Genomic DNA, 17690 nt, shown 5'->3' with positions numbered 1-17690 from the left:
AATATTCAGTTTTATACTCAACTATGGAAAATCAAAGCTTAGAATCATCAAACCTACAAGAACAGGTATTTTCATTTATAATTATGAATAGCTAAATTCATAAATTCCTGATAATCATGATATAATAAAATAAGTTCATGTTAATTACTATATAGTAGAATTATTCAAAGGATAATATGTTCTGAAGTTTATTAGCAAAGAGGAAAAGAAAAAAAATTCCCAGAACTATGTCATCTTAAAGGTGAAACCGGTAAGGCAGAGAAACAGTGATAGAGTAGTAATCAGAGTTGAGGTGCTATTTAGGAAAGAAGTATCCAAACGTACCATGCTAATAGTGACAGAGGAGCATAATTATCTAAGGATAATCTAGTACATAGAGATCTAAGATGACCATATTTTGTTATATATATGATTAAAGGGAATATTTTAAAATTAGCATCATATGAAATAAAATGACTAACTACTTATCTGATGAAATGATAGATAGGGTCAAAATACTTATTTTGTATATACTTAAGGATATAGAAATAATAGATATAACAAAACTCATATGGGAAAAGATATTTGATTTTGAAGATGAGTTACTAAATACTGAATGGATCAAGAGTTAGAAAATATAGATTTGGATGGTAGATATTAATATTCAGATTGGTATTACTTAGACTAAAATAATAAATTACGAATACTCAGAATATTGGAGGAAAGATATGGAGCAAATAAGATTAATAGAAATACTTATGAAAAAGAATCTACTCGACTATATAAAAATTAGAAATATGGAGCATATAGTGTACCTTAAAAATAATATAGAAGAATTAATAAGGTTAAAACAAATAACTAAGGAATGCTATGACATAGCATTTCAACAAATATGATAAATCTAGTTGTGCGATTAATTGAAAAAAGGTATAATATGATAAATCAATAAGGTATAGTTGTTAGTTCATTTCCATCCTGAGTATATATGGTATTTAGTTGTCCATAACTGAAATAAGTTCTAACTAGGTTTGGATTAGTTTTTGGTAGTGCGATTAACTTGTTGTATCCTTGTAGTTTTTGGGTTATATAGTCTGTGTTTGGTTCTTGTATTTTTGTAGCTCTGGATTTAAGATTCAAGTAAGTTTGTATTTTGTGGATGTTTTCTATGTATAATCTAGTTATATGGTTATATGTTTTCTTATCTTGGTTCAAACTTTCTAGATATGTGGTAGTTTATGGGGGTATAAATACAGGGTCTTTTGGTATTTTTGGTATAAATGGTTTTTCAAATATCTTATTCAGATTTAATCCTTGTCTATTAACTCCTCTGCTTATACCTGCAGACAAATATTGATAAAGATTATGGGTTTTATGAAGTGTTCCAACGTCTCCTTTTAGCTCTGGAATTTTGATGTCTTCTTATCGACATAACTCTGCATTTTTATAGACATACGGCTGGCTTGTAGCTTTAGACTTCAGTTTACCTTCATTAGTCTTTAGCTTTTCTACCTCATTGCCCATACTATCCACTTTCAATGAAAGCGTAGTTAGGGTTTTGAGTATATCTTCTAATGTATCATTTTCTGTTATATCAGTCTGTGTAGCTTTGTCTTGATATGTAATCTGCAATAAAATTCTACTTAATACTAATTATTTCAACTGTAAATGTAAAATTCAATATATTTAATACCAATCTCCATATTTTTTTTGTTGTTACTGAATTTTGTATTTTCTTAGTTAGCCACCATCGTACCTGTGTATTATCTATTCATATAATAAATTTGTTATATACAATATATGGTTCGAATGCTAATAAACACTTATATAATGAACATAATTTTTTTTTATTTATTTCCCATTTTATTTTTGTTTCTTTAAATATTCCTAAGTAATATCTACAATGATGTTCTAATTTTTGTTTTTATACCTGTATTTGAGTACTCCTCCGTAGCTGTGCTCATTCGCATCTTCTTCTACTACGTATGTAAAATTTTTATTTTCATCTGAAAATTGTAATTTTGACAGGTTTTTACAAAGTATCTTTATTTTTTGCACTTGTTGTTTATCTTCTTCACTATAATTATATTCTATATCCTTTTTCAATTTTTTCTGTAATGATTTTAAATTTTCTGCTAATTTTGGTATGTATTCTCTTACTTGATTTCCTAATTCTAAAGATGATTGTAATTTCTTTTTTGTATCTAATTCTTCTTTTGAATTTATTATTTCTATACTATATGTTGTTGCATTTTTACTCCATTTTTATCTATTTGTATTCCTAAAATTTCTATCTGATTTTTCATTATTTCTGCCTTCTTTTTACTTAAGCTTATTCCTAAATTTTCTATTATATTTATAAATTGTTCTAATAATTTTAGGTGTTCTTCTTTAGTTTTTGAATATAACAATATATTGTCTATGTATACTATACAATTAGGTAATTATTTCAAATAATTATCCATAAAATGTTGATATCTACCTGGAGCATTTTTATATCCAAATAGTAGTATATTCCATTCATAAAATCCTTGTGGTACTGTGAATGCAGTTAATTTTTTAGATTCTTCTTTTAATTTTAAATGGTAAAATCCTGATTTACAATCAAATTTGCTGAAATAATTATATCCTTGTATTTGTCTTATTTTTAATATTTTATTTGGTATTAGGTAATTATATGTCATAGTTTTTACGTTTAGGTTTCTATAGATCGTCAAAATTGTATATTAGTGGTTTTTGAGTTATTATACTATCTTTATTTATTAGTTCAATTTTTACAGTAGTTTTATGTTTTCCCATCCTTTTAATGGATCTTCACTATATAGTTGTTTTAATTTATTTTTGATTCTTTCTACTTTATCTATTGAAAACATGGTCATTTTTTCATTATTTATAGAGAATATAATTAATTCTATCGTGTCTTCAGTAGTTTTTATATTTTCTAATATTTGTGTAATTTTTTCACTTTCTTTTACCCAATCTGTTTTCTTTCTTATTTTATTAGTAACTCTTTTTGCTCTTACCTTTTGTTTGCATGGTGTTGTAAACCACCAGTGTGTTTTAGTTATTATGTGTAGATATAGTTTATCCAAAAATGACATTCCTAAAAGCATATCTTTTGATGTTAGTTCGTAATTATAAATTTCTTTTATTATTAATATTTTATCCCATATTTGTATTTTTACATTTCAAGCTTTATATGTAATTAGACTCCCTTCATTATTAAATTCTTTAACTACTATTGGTGTTCTTAACTTATCCCATTTACTTTCTGGTAAACAGTTATATCGACATAAATTAGCTTCTGCTCCTATATCTATCATTTACGTACAATATCTATTATAATATCATTCTACTATTATCTTCATGAGTACATGTATTTTCATATTAAAGCTCTTTTTATTAACAATTTTTCTTTATTATACGTTATGGTTAATTGGGTATGTTCTATATTGTATGGTTTTACTTGTTCTAACCATTTTATTCCTAATATTATATCTGCTTTTTGTGTTTCTTCTTTTACTTCAAATTCAATTTTTATCTTTCTGACTCCTATTATAATTTCTTTTTCAGTCGTATTTATAATAATTATTAGGTTTCTTGGCAAATCTGGACATTTATCATTATTTGTTTTAATTTCTTCAGTTTTTACTAAGTATTTCATTATATAATTATCTTCCTGTCATGTGTTTATTTGTATTAAATATTATTTTTCATCTATTGTTCCTATTATATAATATTGAGTTAGGTTAGGTTTTGGAGTTATCTCATATGCTATTCTTTTTTATGGTTCTGTTTTTTCACAAGATATTCTTCTTGGTGTTCCTATTCTTTCATTTACTATTTCCAAATCTTCTTCTATATCAATATTTTGGTATCTATAATAATTATTATCGATGATTTTTACAAATCACTCGAAAGGGCTTTCTATTTGTATTTTTTTTATTTTATTTTTTCCAGTTATTTTATGCTTTGTTGTTAATACATATAAATTTTTACATCTTGCTGTAAATATTTTACTTCCTGGGGTTAATTCTATTCCTAATATTTTCCAATATAGTACTAATGACTTATCTATATTTTTATCTGTTATTGGTACAGAATAATTTGCACTAATTATAAATTTAAATTTTTGGTATATTAGATTCCTTCTTATAGCACTTATTATGCTTGTTTTTCTATAGATTTTACGATCCTATCATCTGCTAAATATAGTTCTATTGGTGTATTTATTTATTCTCTAAAACATGCTTTTATTAATATTTCTGTTCCTCCAAGGTGTACATATTTTATTGGGTCTTTACTTTTTATATCTTGTATTTCTTTATTAACTATTCTTTTTGTTATTAGTGGTATACTAGCTTTACCTTTTGCGTACCTACAATCTATTATATGTTCTTTTTGGCTTATTACGTAGTATTCTTCTTTCCGTCTATTAAATATATTTCTTATTGTTGTTATTTTAAATATTTTTTTACACTTAAGTCTAATTCTTTTCCTTTTATTTCTTCAAATATATTACTATCAAATATAATTTTTTGATCTATTTCTTCTTCATTTAAATATTCTTCATTTTTTATAATTTGTATACTTTCTTTAGTCATTTAACTCATCTAATTCGATATCTATTTCGTTATCTGTTTTATTTTTCGAGATTTCATATACACTATCTTCACTTTCTAATTCATAATCTATATAATCTATTTGCATAGATTATGTATTTTCTATCTTTATTTCTGATATTTATTTCTTTTTTGGATCTTTGGGTACTTTACAATTTTTAGCTAGGTGTCCTAATTTTCCATAATTATAACATTTACATTCTTTTATAGATTTCTTCTTTCTATATGGTCTTTTATGTTTATAGTCTTTTACGCTTTCTTGGTATTTTATATTTATATTGGGATTTTTTATATTTATTATATTTCTTATGTCTTTTTCTTTTCTTGTAGTATTTTTCTTCACATCCAAATTGGGGTGCTATTTTATCTTTGCAACATGCTAAATTCTTTATTAATGTTTTTTCCATTTTTAATTATTCCCTATATTTTTCACATATATTTCTATACCATTATTGTAAAAATTTTATCCTTGCTCCCAGAGTATGTACTATTTTTGCTTCATCCCAACTTTTTATTATTTTTTAACTAAATGATTCAGGTAGTTTGCTAAAATATAATCTCCTTATTTCCTTATTTTTTTTCTACATTATATTTTCCTTTATAATAATATTCTTTGAATGCACATGTATATTCATCTATGTAGCACATATTACATATTGCTAATTTCAACATTAAATTCCTATTTGTATCCTTTTCTATATTTTGTTCTTCTTCTTCTTCTTCTTCATCTATACTACTAAATTCATTTCTTATAGCCGTTACATATTTTTTTAATATTTCTATGGGTGATGCTTTAGTTGTTCCTTCTGTATTTTTGTCAGATCTTAGTACCTTTTTACTTTCTTCAGTTAAATTTGATAGCCATAATTTTACTGTTCTTATTAGTGTTCTTTCTATATATTCTGGTGTATTTATTGTGTCTATGCTATTATCTAGTAATTGTTTTAATTTATATCCTACCCATAATTGTATCGTCTTATTTGTGTCTATTACGCAGTCTAAATCTAAGAAGTTGTAATTTTTATTAACTATTTGTTTTGGTATCCATCTATATTCATTTTTTGGGTTGTACTTATTTTTGTAATTATATTTTGGCTTTCTTATTTTTGATGTACTAGGTATTACGTTTTCGTCATTTTTTTTATCAAGAGTATTTATTTCTTCTATATTTTCTTTATTAACTGTTTCTTCTTTTTCCTTAATTTCTAGATCTTTTATTCTTTCTAAAATTTCTGTATATGTTTCACTATCTTTTGAATCATAATCATTTGTTTTTTCAGTATCTATTGTATTTATTTCTAATTCATTGGTCTTTATTTCTTCATTGTTTGTTTGTAATTTTTCTTTAAATTGGTTTATTTCATCTAGTAGTTTCTGTTCTTTATCCTTTTCATCTTTTTCTCTGCCTTTTTTCATATAGACCTTTTAGTATTTGTAAATCTTTTTCTAACTCAGTAATCCTATTATTTTTTATTTCTTCTATTTTCCGTATTTCATCCCTAGTTTGTTGTTTTATTTTTTCTATTTTTTTCCTGTCTGTTTCTTCATTTTCTTTTGCTATTCTTACCATAACTGTTAGTTTATCTTCTAATTTTAATTCTTCTTTTCCTAACATTAAATATAAATATTCACCTATTTTCTTATATCTTCTTCCAAAATTAGAAAATATTATTCTTATTTTTAACCCTTCGTGATTTTCATATGTTTTTTCATCTATTATGAATTCTTCTTTATTCATTTTATCTATTTGATTGTATATAAGTCATGTAGATGTATGTATTCTAGGTTATCTATTAGAGCTTCTAAATATGATACTTCTTCTTTTTATGCTTTTATTGATTTTTGACATACTCCAACAATTAAATTATATTGTAGTCTTTCTTTTCTTATTGTTAATTCTCTCTGTTTCTCAGATAATATTTGTTTTAGTTCGTTATATTTTTGGGATTGGTCTATTTTATTCATTAGTATTTATAATATTTTGGTAGATTTCGGTAGATTTATAAATTTAGTTCAATCATAATATGCATTCCTTAAATAAATGCATACAACTCCTCTATTTTTAAATAACATAGCTTTGATACCAAAGTTGGTGGTGGTGGGGAGGGGGGGGGGGTGTACTTGTAGTACTAGATTTATCATATTTGTTAAAATGCTATGTCATAGCATTCCTTAGTTATTTGTTTAATATACTAGTTTAGGTGTACGCACCTTGGGTGTGTGCCTCACTTTAATGAGTTCAAATAGTACATCAAATAAGATATTTGTTTAAATAATAAAGATGAATATAATAATTATATTTAATATATTTTAGTATGTAAAGATGGAGAATTTATTTATTAAAGCTAATCTTTACCAAAAATATTTTTAAGAGTCGATCGACATTCATCTACCATCTGTAAATTGCAACAAAATAATACAATGATAGAGACATCAAAATAATAAAATTAAATCTAATCTTTACACATAAAAATTTTTCAAAGTCGTTTGACACTCATCTACCACCTGTAAACAATAACAAAATAATACGATAATAGAGATATTAAAGTAATATAACTAAACCTAACCTTTACATAAAAAAATTTCTCAAAGCCCACCAATATTTATCTATCACGTGTAAACTACAACAAAATAATATGATAAAAGTGATATCAAAATAATACAATTAAACTTACATTTTACACTCAAATTTTTTTCAAAGCTGATCGAGATTCATCTTCGAACGGTAAACTACCACAAAATAACAAACTAATGGAGATATTACGATAATACAATTAAACCTAACCTTTACCTAAAAAGATTTCAAAGCCAACCTACGTTCATCTAGCATCTGTAAATTAAAATAAAATAATAAGATAATAAAGATATCAAAACAATACAATTAAACCTAACCTATACACGAAAAATTCATCAAAGCCAACCGATATTCATCTACGACGTGTAAACTATTAAAAAAATCCAATTTTGATCACAAAGCTTCGATTTGATACAACTAAATTTTGTCAGAGTGAAAATTTTGACCCTAAAGAATGATTTTGAATGAAAACAAAGAAGAAATATATATACACACATGTTGAAATCTATTATGCTGACAAAAACAGTGAAAAAGTTGAGGATTAAACAATCAAACATCCACTATCTAGACATGCAATCGAATCAAATTAGATGAACATCAATCATATTCTTCTATTAGGAAAACCGTTTGTTCTCTAGTTTAACGTACATTTAAATATTTATAGAAGTATTTTCTTAATAGAGTCCTATTTTAGGAGTATTTTTCTAATTGAACAGTAGAAAGGAAAATACTAATTAATTCTCCTACCATATATTTTAGGAGTCCCATATATTTTAGGAAGTCTAGTAAGAAGAAAAATACTAATTAATTCTCCTACTATATATTTTAGGAAGTCTAGTTAATAAAATAAAAAATAATTAAAAAATAGTGAAAAGACAGTTTTGTCTAAAGGAGAGTCTTTTAATGAAGGATAAAAATTTCAAAATATTTAATATAGATTATAGATTTTTATAATAATTAAAATAAAATATTCCTAAAATATATAGTATGAAAAAAATATTTTAAATATTAAATAGTCCTAAAATATTTGATAAGAGGAAATATATGGCAAAAATTATTTAGAGAATTAATATTTAAAGAGACATAGAATATGTGGTAAGACTCTTCTTTCATCACACTAAAATATGATTTACGCACATATTAAAATTCTAAAATCTTATTCATCAATTTTTAAATTTAAATCCTAAAACTTATTAAACTTGTGCTCAATTAATGTTTATCGGATTTGGATTTGTCTGTAGTCTATATTATAGCAAAAGTTGTCTATTTACAGAAATTAGTATCAGTATCACTAACTTCGGTTATGGCTAAAGGAAAAAAGGTAAAATTACCTTATAGTATCGCATATATTTTAGGAGTCTCATATATTTTAAGAAGTCTAGTAAAAATAAAAATATTAATTGATTCTCTTCTGCCATATATTTTAAAAAATCTAGTTAATATAATAAAAAATAATTAAATAATAAATTAAAAAAATAGTGAAAAGACAATTTTATCTAAAAAAAGTCTTTTAATGAAGGGTAAAAAGTTCAAATCACTTTTCTAAGGGTCTTCACACTTTTAATATTACACACACACACATACACACACACACACACATATATATATATATGGAAAGACAATTTAATGAATTCAAAGAGCACTATACTGAATCTAGTTTAGTGTACGCGCATCGCGCGTGTACCTCACTTTATTGAGTTCAAACATTAGAATATTTTTTTAAATAATATGATGAATACAATAATTCAATTCAACATCTCTTGGAGAATCTATTTAATTGAACCTTACTTTTACCAAAAAAATTTTTCAAAGCCGATCAACATTCATCTACCACTTGTAAATTGCAACAAAATAATACGATGATAGAGACATCAAAACAATATAATTAAATCTAACCTTTACACAAAAATTTCCTCGAAGTCGTCCGACACTCATCTACCATCTGTAAACTATAGCAAAATAATACGACAATAGAGATATCAAATAATACAAATAAACTTTATCTTTACACCAAAAAATCTCAAACAGAGATATAAAAACAATACAATTAAACATAACCTTTACTTAAAAATTCCTCAAAGTCAACCGAAATTTATCTACCACCTGTAAATTCATCTACGATCTATAAACTACAACAAAATAATACAGTAGTGATTACAAAGCTTCAGTTTTGATGAAATAATTCTTGTCTGAGGAAAAATTTTGACTCTAGAAAATGACTTGAATGAAAACAAAGAAGACATATATATATATATATACACACACACACACGCACACACACTCACACATACGTTGAATTCTATTATGCTGACAAAAATAGTCTAGTCAAAAAAATTACGACATCCAATGCCTTGTTAAAATAGGTAAGGAAAATTAATTTACCTAAATTGAAGAATGTTACATGAGTTTTATACTTAAACTAATTCTATTTCTAATAAATCCTTCATTTAAAAGGACTCATAAATTAAATTAGTTAACCAAATAAAATTAAATAATAATTTTAAAAAATAGTGAAAAGACAATTTTGTCTATTAACGAGATTTTTGATGAAGGGTAAAGAGTTCAAATCACTTTTCTAAGGTTTTCACATTTTTAATATATTATAGATTATAGATATAGATAGATTATAGATTATAAATTAAGATATAGATTATAGATTAATAAAATAGCCTTCCAGTATGTTTAGGATCGATTTTTAATATCGTAATTAAAAAAAAAGTTAATATGGTAGTTCTTTATTATTATTCCATATATTATTAATTAATATTAAAATAAACTAAACTTTACTTATATAGGAATTTTAGTCTTTTTCCTTTTCTTTTCTAGACACTAAAGTTCCGTTTTAATTCGGCTCAATTTTTTACTAAACTTTACTAATTTGAATTTTAGCTTTCTTTTTCCTTTTTAATTTCGGACGTTAAAGTTGTGTTTTAAATTTAGTTCTATTTTCTCTTTTTTTTTTTTATTTCAATTCAAGTAATGAAATAGAAAGTCTTATTTTATGAGTATTTTTCTATTCTATTTTACGAAAAATATTAATTGATTCTTCTTCCATATATTTTTTGAGTCTCATATATTTTAGGAGTCTAGTTAATATAATAAAAATAATTAAATAATAAATTAAAAAATAATTTTATCTAAAGAACTTCACACTTTTAATATATATATATATATATATATATATATTAGGAAAGACGATTTAATGAATTCAAAGAGCACTGTACTCAATACACTTACATTACCTTAGGCAGGTAAAGTCTACATATTAACAACTTTTTCTTTTTATTAAAAGAAGAGTTACATTTCAACACCTAGGTTGCTGTGTCTTTCTCTAAAAGGAGAAAGGTGCTCTTAACAAATATTCAATTTTCTCTGAATTAATACATTTTTTTAAAAAGTAAATAAATTATATACTTGCAAGGGAATAACTTAAAGGGATTATTTGTAGTCTCTCCGCAGCCCAATATGATAATACGAGTAGACAAATGAAATACAGAAATACTTGAATGTTAGACAATCTCTTAATCATTGCAAAGGATATACTTCACGTAGAAGAATCATTTATATATTAGTCGTCTATGTTATTAAACTTATAATTCACACCCTATATTTTATTTTGCTGACAGTGTAAAAATGTAATAACCTGATTCCATGATTTTCTATTTTTATGTGTTTTAAAAATCATGAAATGTTGATTAAAGTCAACCATTGGCTCTAACCTCAAACTTAACCATTCCATTACTTATCACATCGAGAATGGTGTGTGACGCACCGCGTCACTACCCATTAAATTCATCCCGTTTTTGGCACAATTCCGTGCGTTTCGGACACATTTCGGAACCCGATGGGGCTCCCTCGACGTCTCGGGACAAGGCCCACGTGGGGGCATATTTGGGAGGTCGAAAGACAAGCTCGGGTCAACATTTATTGGGTTTGGAAACCTTGACCAGCTGAGCAGTGGCTGCTGTCCAGAATCAGCATACTAGACCAAGCCCTTTTTAATTGTTCATAGCTTGTATGTCCAAATAGAGTAATGTTGACTAGCATTAATTGCATCCCTTGACTAAGGGACATTATAAATAGCTTGTAAAGGCCCTCTTGGGCAGATCATTCACTCCAAATACTAAAGAAATACAATCTGAAAATTGGCTCTCCGGGCCTCCCAAAATCTTGTGTCTTTCTTACTATTTCCTCGTGAGTTCGTGTGAGTGTTCGAAAGTTCTTGGGACGAATTTAGGGCGGTTAAGGACTGAAGTTTAGCCTCGATATCGTGAGTGTTAAGCTGTCCGCACGTGGCTAAAATTAGGCCCGTGACAAAGTGGTATCAAAGCAGATTTTGAACATGGCATACGACGGCGACGAGGAGGTTCACGGCGGAGACAACTTGGGCAAAACCAAGACCCGAAAACGTGACAAGAGTAGGAACAAGGATGAGGCCCAACTTCCAGTTAGTGAGGCTGTCACTAACGTGGAAGATGGAGAAGGTTCAGCATCCGGCTCTCTCGATGAGCGAATCGTTAGCACGGAGGCTGGCCTAGCGGTTTTGGGCCATCGCTTCAAGACTCTTGAGTCCAACGTTGGTACCCTTGAGGCTGCTGCTCTTGAAGGGCTGGACGAAGTCAAAGCCGACTTGTCCGAGCAAAATGAAGAGCACAAAGAGGGGCTGACCAGCTTGGAACTCAAGCTCACGGAAGCCTTATCGGCGCTACACGAAGAGTTCGGGGCGAAACTGTCCGAGGTGATGCTTGGGCAGTCCGCTTTGCAGGAGGAAGTTGCTGATTTGAAGCAACAACTGGAAGCAGCCCGTGTTGGTGGAAACCACGGTTCCGTGGCATACCATGATGTTCGTATTGAGGCTCCTAAACCCAACGTGTTTAAGGGTGAAAGGAACGCTCAAGACGTGGAGAACTTCATATGGCAACTAGAGTCATATTTTGAGCACGTCAAGATTGTTGACGGGGCAGCAAGGATCCGAATTGCAACCATGTACCTCAGTGACGTCGCAATGTTGTGGTGGCGTAGGAAAAAGGTGGACATGGAGAGGGGTCTTTGCACCATAACTGATTGGGATCAGTTTACGGACGAGTTGAAGGAACAATTTTACCCTCAAAACGTTGTAGATGAGGCTCGACGGAAGTTGAGGGAACTTAAACAAACTTCTTCCATTCATAACTACGTGAGGGAGTTTACGAAACTCTCACTTCTTGTGACGAGTTTCAGCAGTGAAGATTTGCTCTTCTTCTTTCTTGATGGCCTCCAAAATTGGGCCAAACAAGAATTGAGGAGGCGCAACGTCAAGACCGTGGATGAGGCCATCAAAGTGGCGGAATCCTTGACTGATTTTCATGCCGATTATGCCAAGTCGAAGGATAGTCGGAACAAGCCCATTGCTGCCAAGGGAGATCGTGGGGACAAAGGCAAAGACAAGTTTATTCCCAACAAAAACCGTGAGTTCAAAGGCGAACGCAACCAGCCATCGTCGTTCCGCAAGAACTACGAGGAGAAGAAGAAAGGTGTGGCTAACCGCGATAGCGGCTGCTACCTTTGCGGGGATACATCTCACTTTGCGAGATCTTGTCCTTCGTTAAGTAAGTTGGGAGCGATGGTTGCAGCAACACGGAGAGATCAAGCTAGTGCGCAAGCCGGAAGTTCCGGGGAGCAAGAAGCACAAGCTGCCACTTCGGAGAAAGGAAAGGGACATGCCGTTGGTTTATTCAACCACATGGCTTTGTTCAATCACATGACGCTCGCTGCTCTTGCCGCAAAGAAGCATAGCGTGAGAGCTCGGGAGTCATTATTTGTTGATGGAAAGGTGAATGGCCGAGCAGTCCGCATTATGGTGGACACCGGAGCAACGCACAACTTTGTTACGGAAGAAAAGGCTAAAGAACTTGGCCTTGCATTCGTGACCAGCGATTCCATGTTAAAAACCGTCAATTGTCTCCCTACCAATGTCAATGGCCTCGCTCCTCGGGTGAGTCTCACCTTGGGAGGTTGGAAGGGAGAGACGGATTTTTCGGTTGTTCCGATGGATGTCTTTGATATTGTATTGGGGCTGGATTTTTGGTACGAGATTAACGCGTTTATTTCGCCACGTCTCAACCAACTTGCCATTTGCGATGAAGGTGGTTCTTGTATCGTTCCACTTATTCGGGTCGCTCAAAGCGGCACCCGTCTGTCGGCCATGCAGCTTGTTAAAGGTTTCAAGAAAGGGGAACCAACCTTTCTTGCGACATTGATGGAGATCGGTGGCTGCCAAGAAGCTGAATTTGTGCCATCATGTGTCCAACGTGTTCTTGAAGAGAACAAAGATGTAATGCCGGAGGAGCTGCCCAAACGGTTACCTCCGCGAAGGGAGGTTGATCACGAGATTGAGCTGGTACCCGGGGCAAAGCCACCAGCTATGGCCCCGTATCGGATGTCGCCTCCGGAGCTCGAGGAACTTAGAAAACAACTCAAGGAGCTGCTGGATTGGGGTTAGTATCATGGTTGGTTCGTATTTGAGGATTTTTTTTATTTAATTTTGATCGTTGATTTGAAAAATAGTAAAATAGGTTCTCAAGGATCAATTTCTTAATAAAATTCCCTTTTTAACAATTAGACACTGCTATCAAGTCTGAAATATCAAAATAGCCTAGTAGCATATGTGATTTACTTCTGTCACGTCCTGAATGAATCCCGAATGTCTGTTTGGAGAATTCAAAATAATGGAAAATCATCTAGTGAACAGTTGATATCTACTGCATGGGTCCTTCTTTGCGAATGCGAGCCTCTACACTCGAACACGGAGAAGGAAACCACTATTCATCATAATCGATCATGAGTTGGTGGCGGCAATCACAAGGGAAATGGAGTCTTTCTTCGTGAACTCGATGAGGCTGTCGCAAATGCAAACACCTGATTCATCATAAATTGTAAATGCAAAGCCTTTGCCAAAAATGTGAAGGCCAATTTAATGGCCTGGTTAGTGTTTATCCTGGCAAATGCAAAGGGTTGACCGCGTCATAGAACAATATAAATACTCTATTTTTACAATTTTATTTCATTTTGGACATTCAAACTTTGGGAAAGGTTATTTTTGGAGGTGTCAATGTTGAATTTCGTGTGGGTAACTTCTACACTCATAATCCAACTATTTTCCATTAATTATATCTTCAAAAAAACCTTTAAATATATATACATACATACATACATACATACATACATACATGTATATATATGGCCATGAAATTTAAAAATCTGATTTTCAAATATTTTCAAGAGTCGTTTATGGGACATAAACTGTCACCACCCAAAACTACCTCCTAGTCGTAAAACAGTGTTTAGAACTACAAGTGATCGCAAGATAACCCATGTACTAAAATGATACTTGAATAATTGATTTTTTTGATATATATATATGCTAAATAAATGAGCGGAAGCATAATCAACATGAGATAAGCTATTTAAAAACATAATTGTTTAAAGTTTACAACATTGAAATTTGAGAGAGAGAAACTTAAATTTCAAATACTGACTCTGACTGGCCATCTAAGAAGCCTATACTATATTAAATATAGGTAGTTGGGACATGACTCCATTTATCCCTAATCAATACATAAGAATACTGAAAACAAAATACAAGATTTGCAATGGACTTGAGCCCCCAAAATAAGAGAACTCATCACCTGCTTGCTGAATGTTTGGATTGTCTGACCCTGGTGTGTGGGCTATATCTGATACCTACATTATGAAGGAATTTAGCAACAAACTTATATATGTGGTCAGTACTTTGGAATGTACTGTGTATGTGATACATGAACTAAATCATGGGAATATTTAATTTTTGCTTTAAAACTGAGGACATAAGCTAATCTATTTGCTGAAATATGCATTTATATTATGGTTGTACATAAAAGTTGAAAGACTTATTAAAATTTCTATATCATGATCTTAAAATATTTCTGTAAGCCAAAAAATAATAGAAACATGAGTACCAAATATAAATCTCAAGTTAAATCTGAATAGACTATAAAATCGTATTAAGGATCATGAATGAATACTGAGCATGAATCCATGAATATATTAAACGAATGCAATACTAAGTAAAGTAATGCTGAAATAATCTGTAAAACTGAATAACTAATTAATTGAACACTTGGTCATGTAAACCTGAGTTGATGTGATATGAATGCTGAACTAAAACTGTGGGAGCCAACATTTAACCGACATGCCCCCATCTAAGATAATAGGGATCCAACCTTTAACTCAAGTTGGAAGGGTGTCAATACCTTTCCACGGTAATGACACTGATGGTGTGGATCCACAAAGCTGATATCTCAAAGGATGAGGGTGTCACCCTAAACTTGTAGGTCCCCCTAAGAGGGTATCAACCCCAAGAAGGAAGGAAGACCTCTCATAAACTATGCTATCAATGTAGTTCTGGAACTTAGGGACTACTATTAAAGGTCTCTCCCTAAGATGGCAGGAAAGCCTTTATCCCTAAATTTACTCGGTGCTAAGTTCTACTTTATACTGAACAGGCATAGGAACGTAAACTAGTACATGCACTAATAACTAATTTGCTCAACTATGGTATTCTGAAAGTAACAATGCAAACATAATCTGAAGTAATCATGAACATGCTCACTGATGTATTTTTCATGATATAATACTAGTGAGTATCCACTATAAAATATTATAAATTTCTTAGTACAAACATAGTATTAATAACTTGAAATTATGTAAACTGTAACATGCATGATCATCTTAGTATCGGGTGTTCATAACCAACCAACATTGAAAAATACATCTAAATGCAATAATTTTAAAGTAATGACATGATAAAAATTTCATGACTTAAACTCAAGAATTCAATAATTTTATCAATGTAATAAATTATCATGGTTTGAATGCAGGAGAATATTTGAACTTATGGAGAAACACTAATGCATTATGGAATTTATACTTTTCTTGAAACCCTAGTTTATGAAATTCATAAAATTCATGAATAGAAATCATAATTTTGGTCATGAGGATGAAAGAAGATCCTCATTAAACACCCACATACCTGAATTTCTTGACTTCTTGAAGAAAAGCATGAATTTTAATCCTTGGAAGTTGAATTTTTTTGAAGAAACCTTATTTGTTGTTCTTGAGGATTTGAGAGAAGAAGGATTGTGTAATTGGTGTGTTTTGAGGTTATCGGATGATCAATTCATGTTACTATCAGTTATAGGATAATTTAGGACATAAATGACCAGTTTACCCTAAAAAACTGAAGAGAAAAGAATATTTTAGCGTTTCTGAACAATGACCATGCCACACTGCTTATCATGGAGAAAAATATTCGTGCCACATCAAAATGGCGGACCCTCACTGGTTTATCACAAAAATGCTAATAACCTTTTGCTCAGGTATCAGATTAAGGATAAATAAGATGTGCTGGAAAGAGGACACAATTATCGATAATTTTGAAGGTTTTAAGCTCCAAAATTCCATATATGATAGAAGTTATAAATAATCAATGACCCTTGTAGTATCGAATACTAAAATTTAATCGAATAAAAAACTCTTAACTCAACTTTGCTCTAAGTGTTTCGTACGAACATTTTCATCTCTATAGAAATTTTCACACCAAGTAAATGACCATCACACCTAAATTTATATACAAATAATTGCATCAGAGTTTATACACGTAGGAACAACGGTTCGAATTCTAACTAAAAAATGTGGGGTGTTACATTATCCCCCCTTAGAATTATTCATCCTCAAATGATGGGTAGGAAAATTTTAAAGCTTTAGAAGTATGAAGTAAAGTATGTAACTTCATGTTAGGAATCCTCCCTCAACAAAACAAGCATAGAAATCAAAAGAAAAGAGCTCCATGGCATCACCAAGTATATTATGTAAGCACGAATTATGAGATTACAAGACTAAGGTTGAACAAGGGGTAAAATATCCAAATCCCCTTACCCTATGTGAGAAAATCAAAATTGAATTAACTTTTACACACCGACATGGCACACTACCTATCACGGAGGCTAACCTCCATGCCACACCACTTATCGTGGAGAGTAGCCTCCTTGACATGGCGTTATCGCGGAGGTTCACTACCTTGAAATTCAAATATAGCCCCGAACCTAATCCAAAAATTCCAAAACTCTTTCCAGAATCTGAATACTTAGCTAGAATTTTTCTAAGTCTAGGACCCCTTAATAAGCTTTAAGGGACTGAGTTAAGCTTAGGATTTTGTGGGTCTTACCATATCTCCCCATTGGGAACATTCGTGCTCGAATGAGACTGATTAAACTGAGAATATTGATAGACTGGAGTTAGACACTGGACATATACAACTAAATAATGATTTCATGCCTGAAATTACTGATATACTAAGTTATCATACTGCACATGCCTATCTGATGCATGAGTACATAACTGAATATAATTCATGAATGCATGACTGGGATTACTGATAAACTGAGTTTATATACTGAACATGCGTGTCTAATACATGACTACATGACTGAACTGATTCG

General features: G+C 30.4%; 1 protein-coding gene across 1 annotated transcript; it reads left to right on the top strand.

Moving 5' to 3' along the window:
- The first annotated feature begins 11515 nt into the window (after nucleotides 1–11515).
- Nucleotides 11516–13654, top strand: LOC124889658. The gene has a single exon (XM_047401633.1). It carries the CDS (start codon nucleotides 11516–11518, stop codon nucleotides 13652–13654), a length of 2139 nt encoding a protein of 712 aa, XP_047257589.1.
- Nucleotides 13655–17690: the final 4036 nt, after the last annotated feature.

The sequence above is a fragment of the Capsicum annuum genome, chromosome 12, assembly GCF_002878395.1.
Source record: "Capsicum annuum cultivar UCD-10X-F1 chromosome 12, UCD10Xv1.1, whole genome shotgun sequence".
NCBI classification, from domain to species: domain Eukaryota; kingdom Viridiplantae; phylum Streptophyta; class Magnoliopsida; order Solanales; family Solanaceae; genus Capsicum; species Capsicum annuum.
This window is presented reverse-complemented; position numbering and strand designations above follow the sequence as displayed.

Excerpts from the sequence above, each read along its gene's own strand:
- LOC124889658 (XM_047401633.1), top strand. The coding sequence starts at position 11,516 with ATGGCATACGACGGCGACGAGGAGGTTCACGGCGGAGACAACTTGGGC.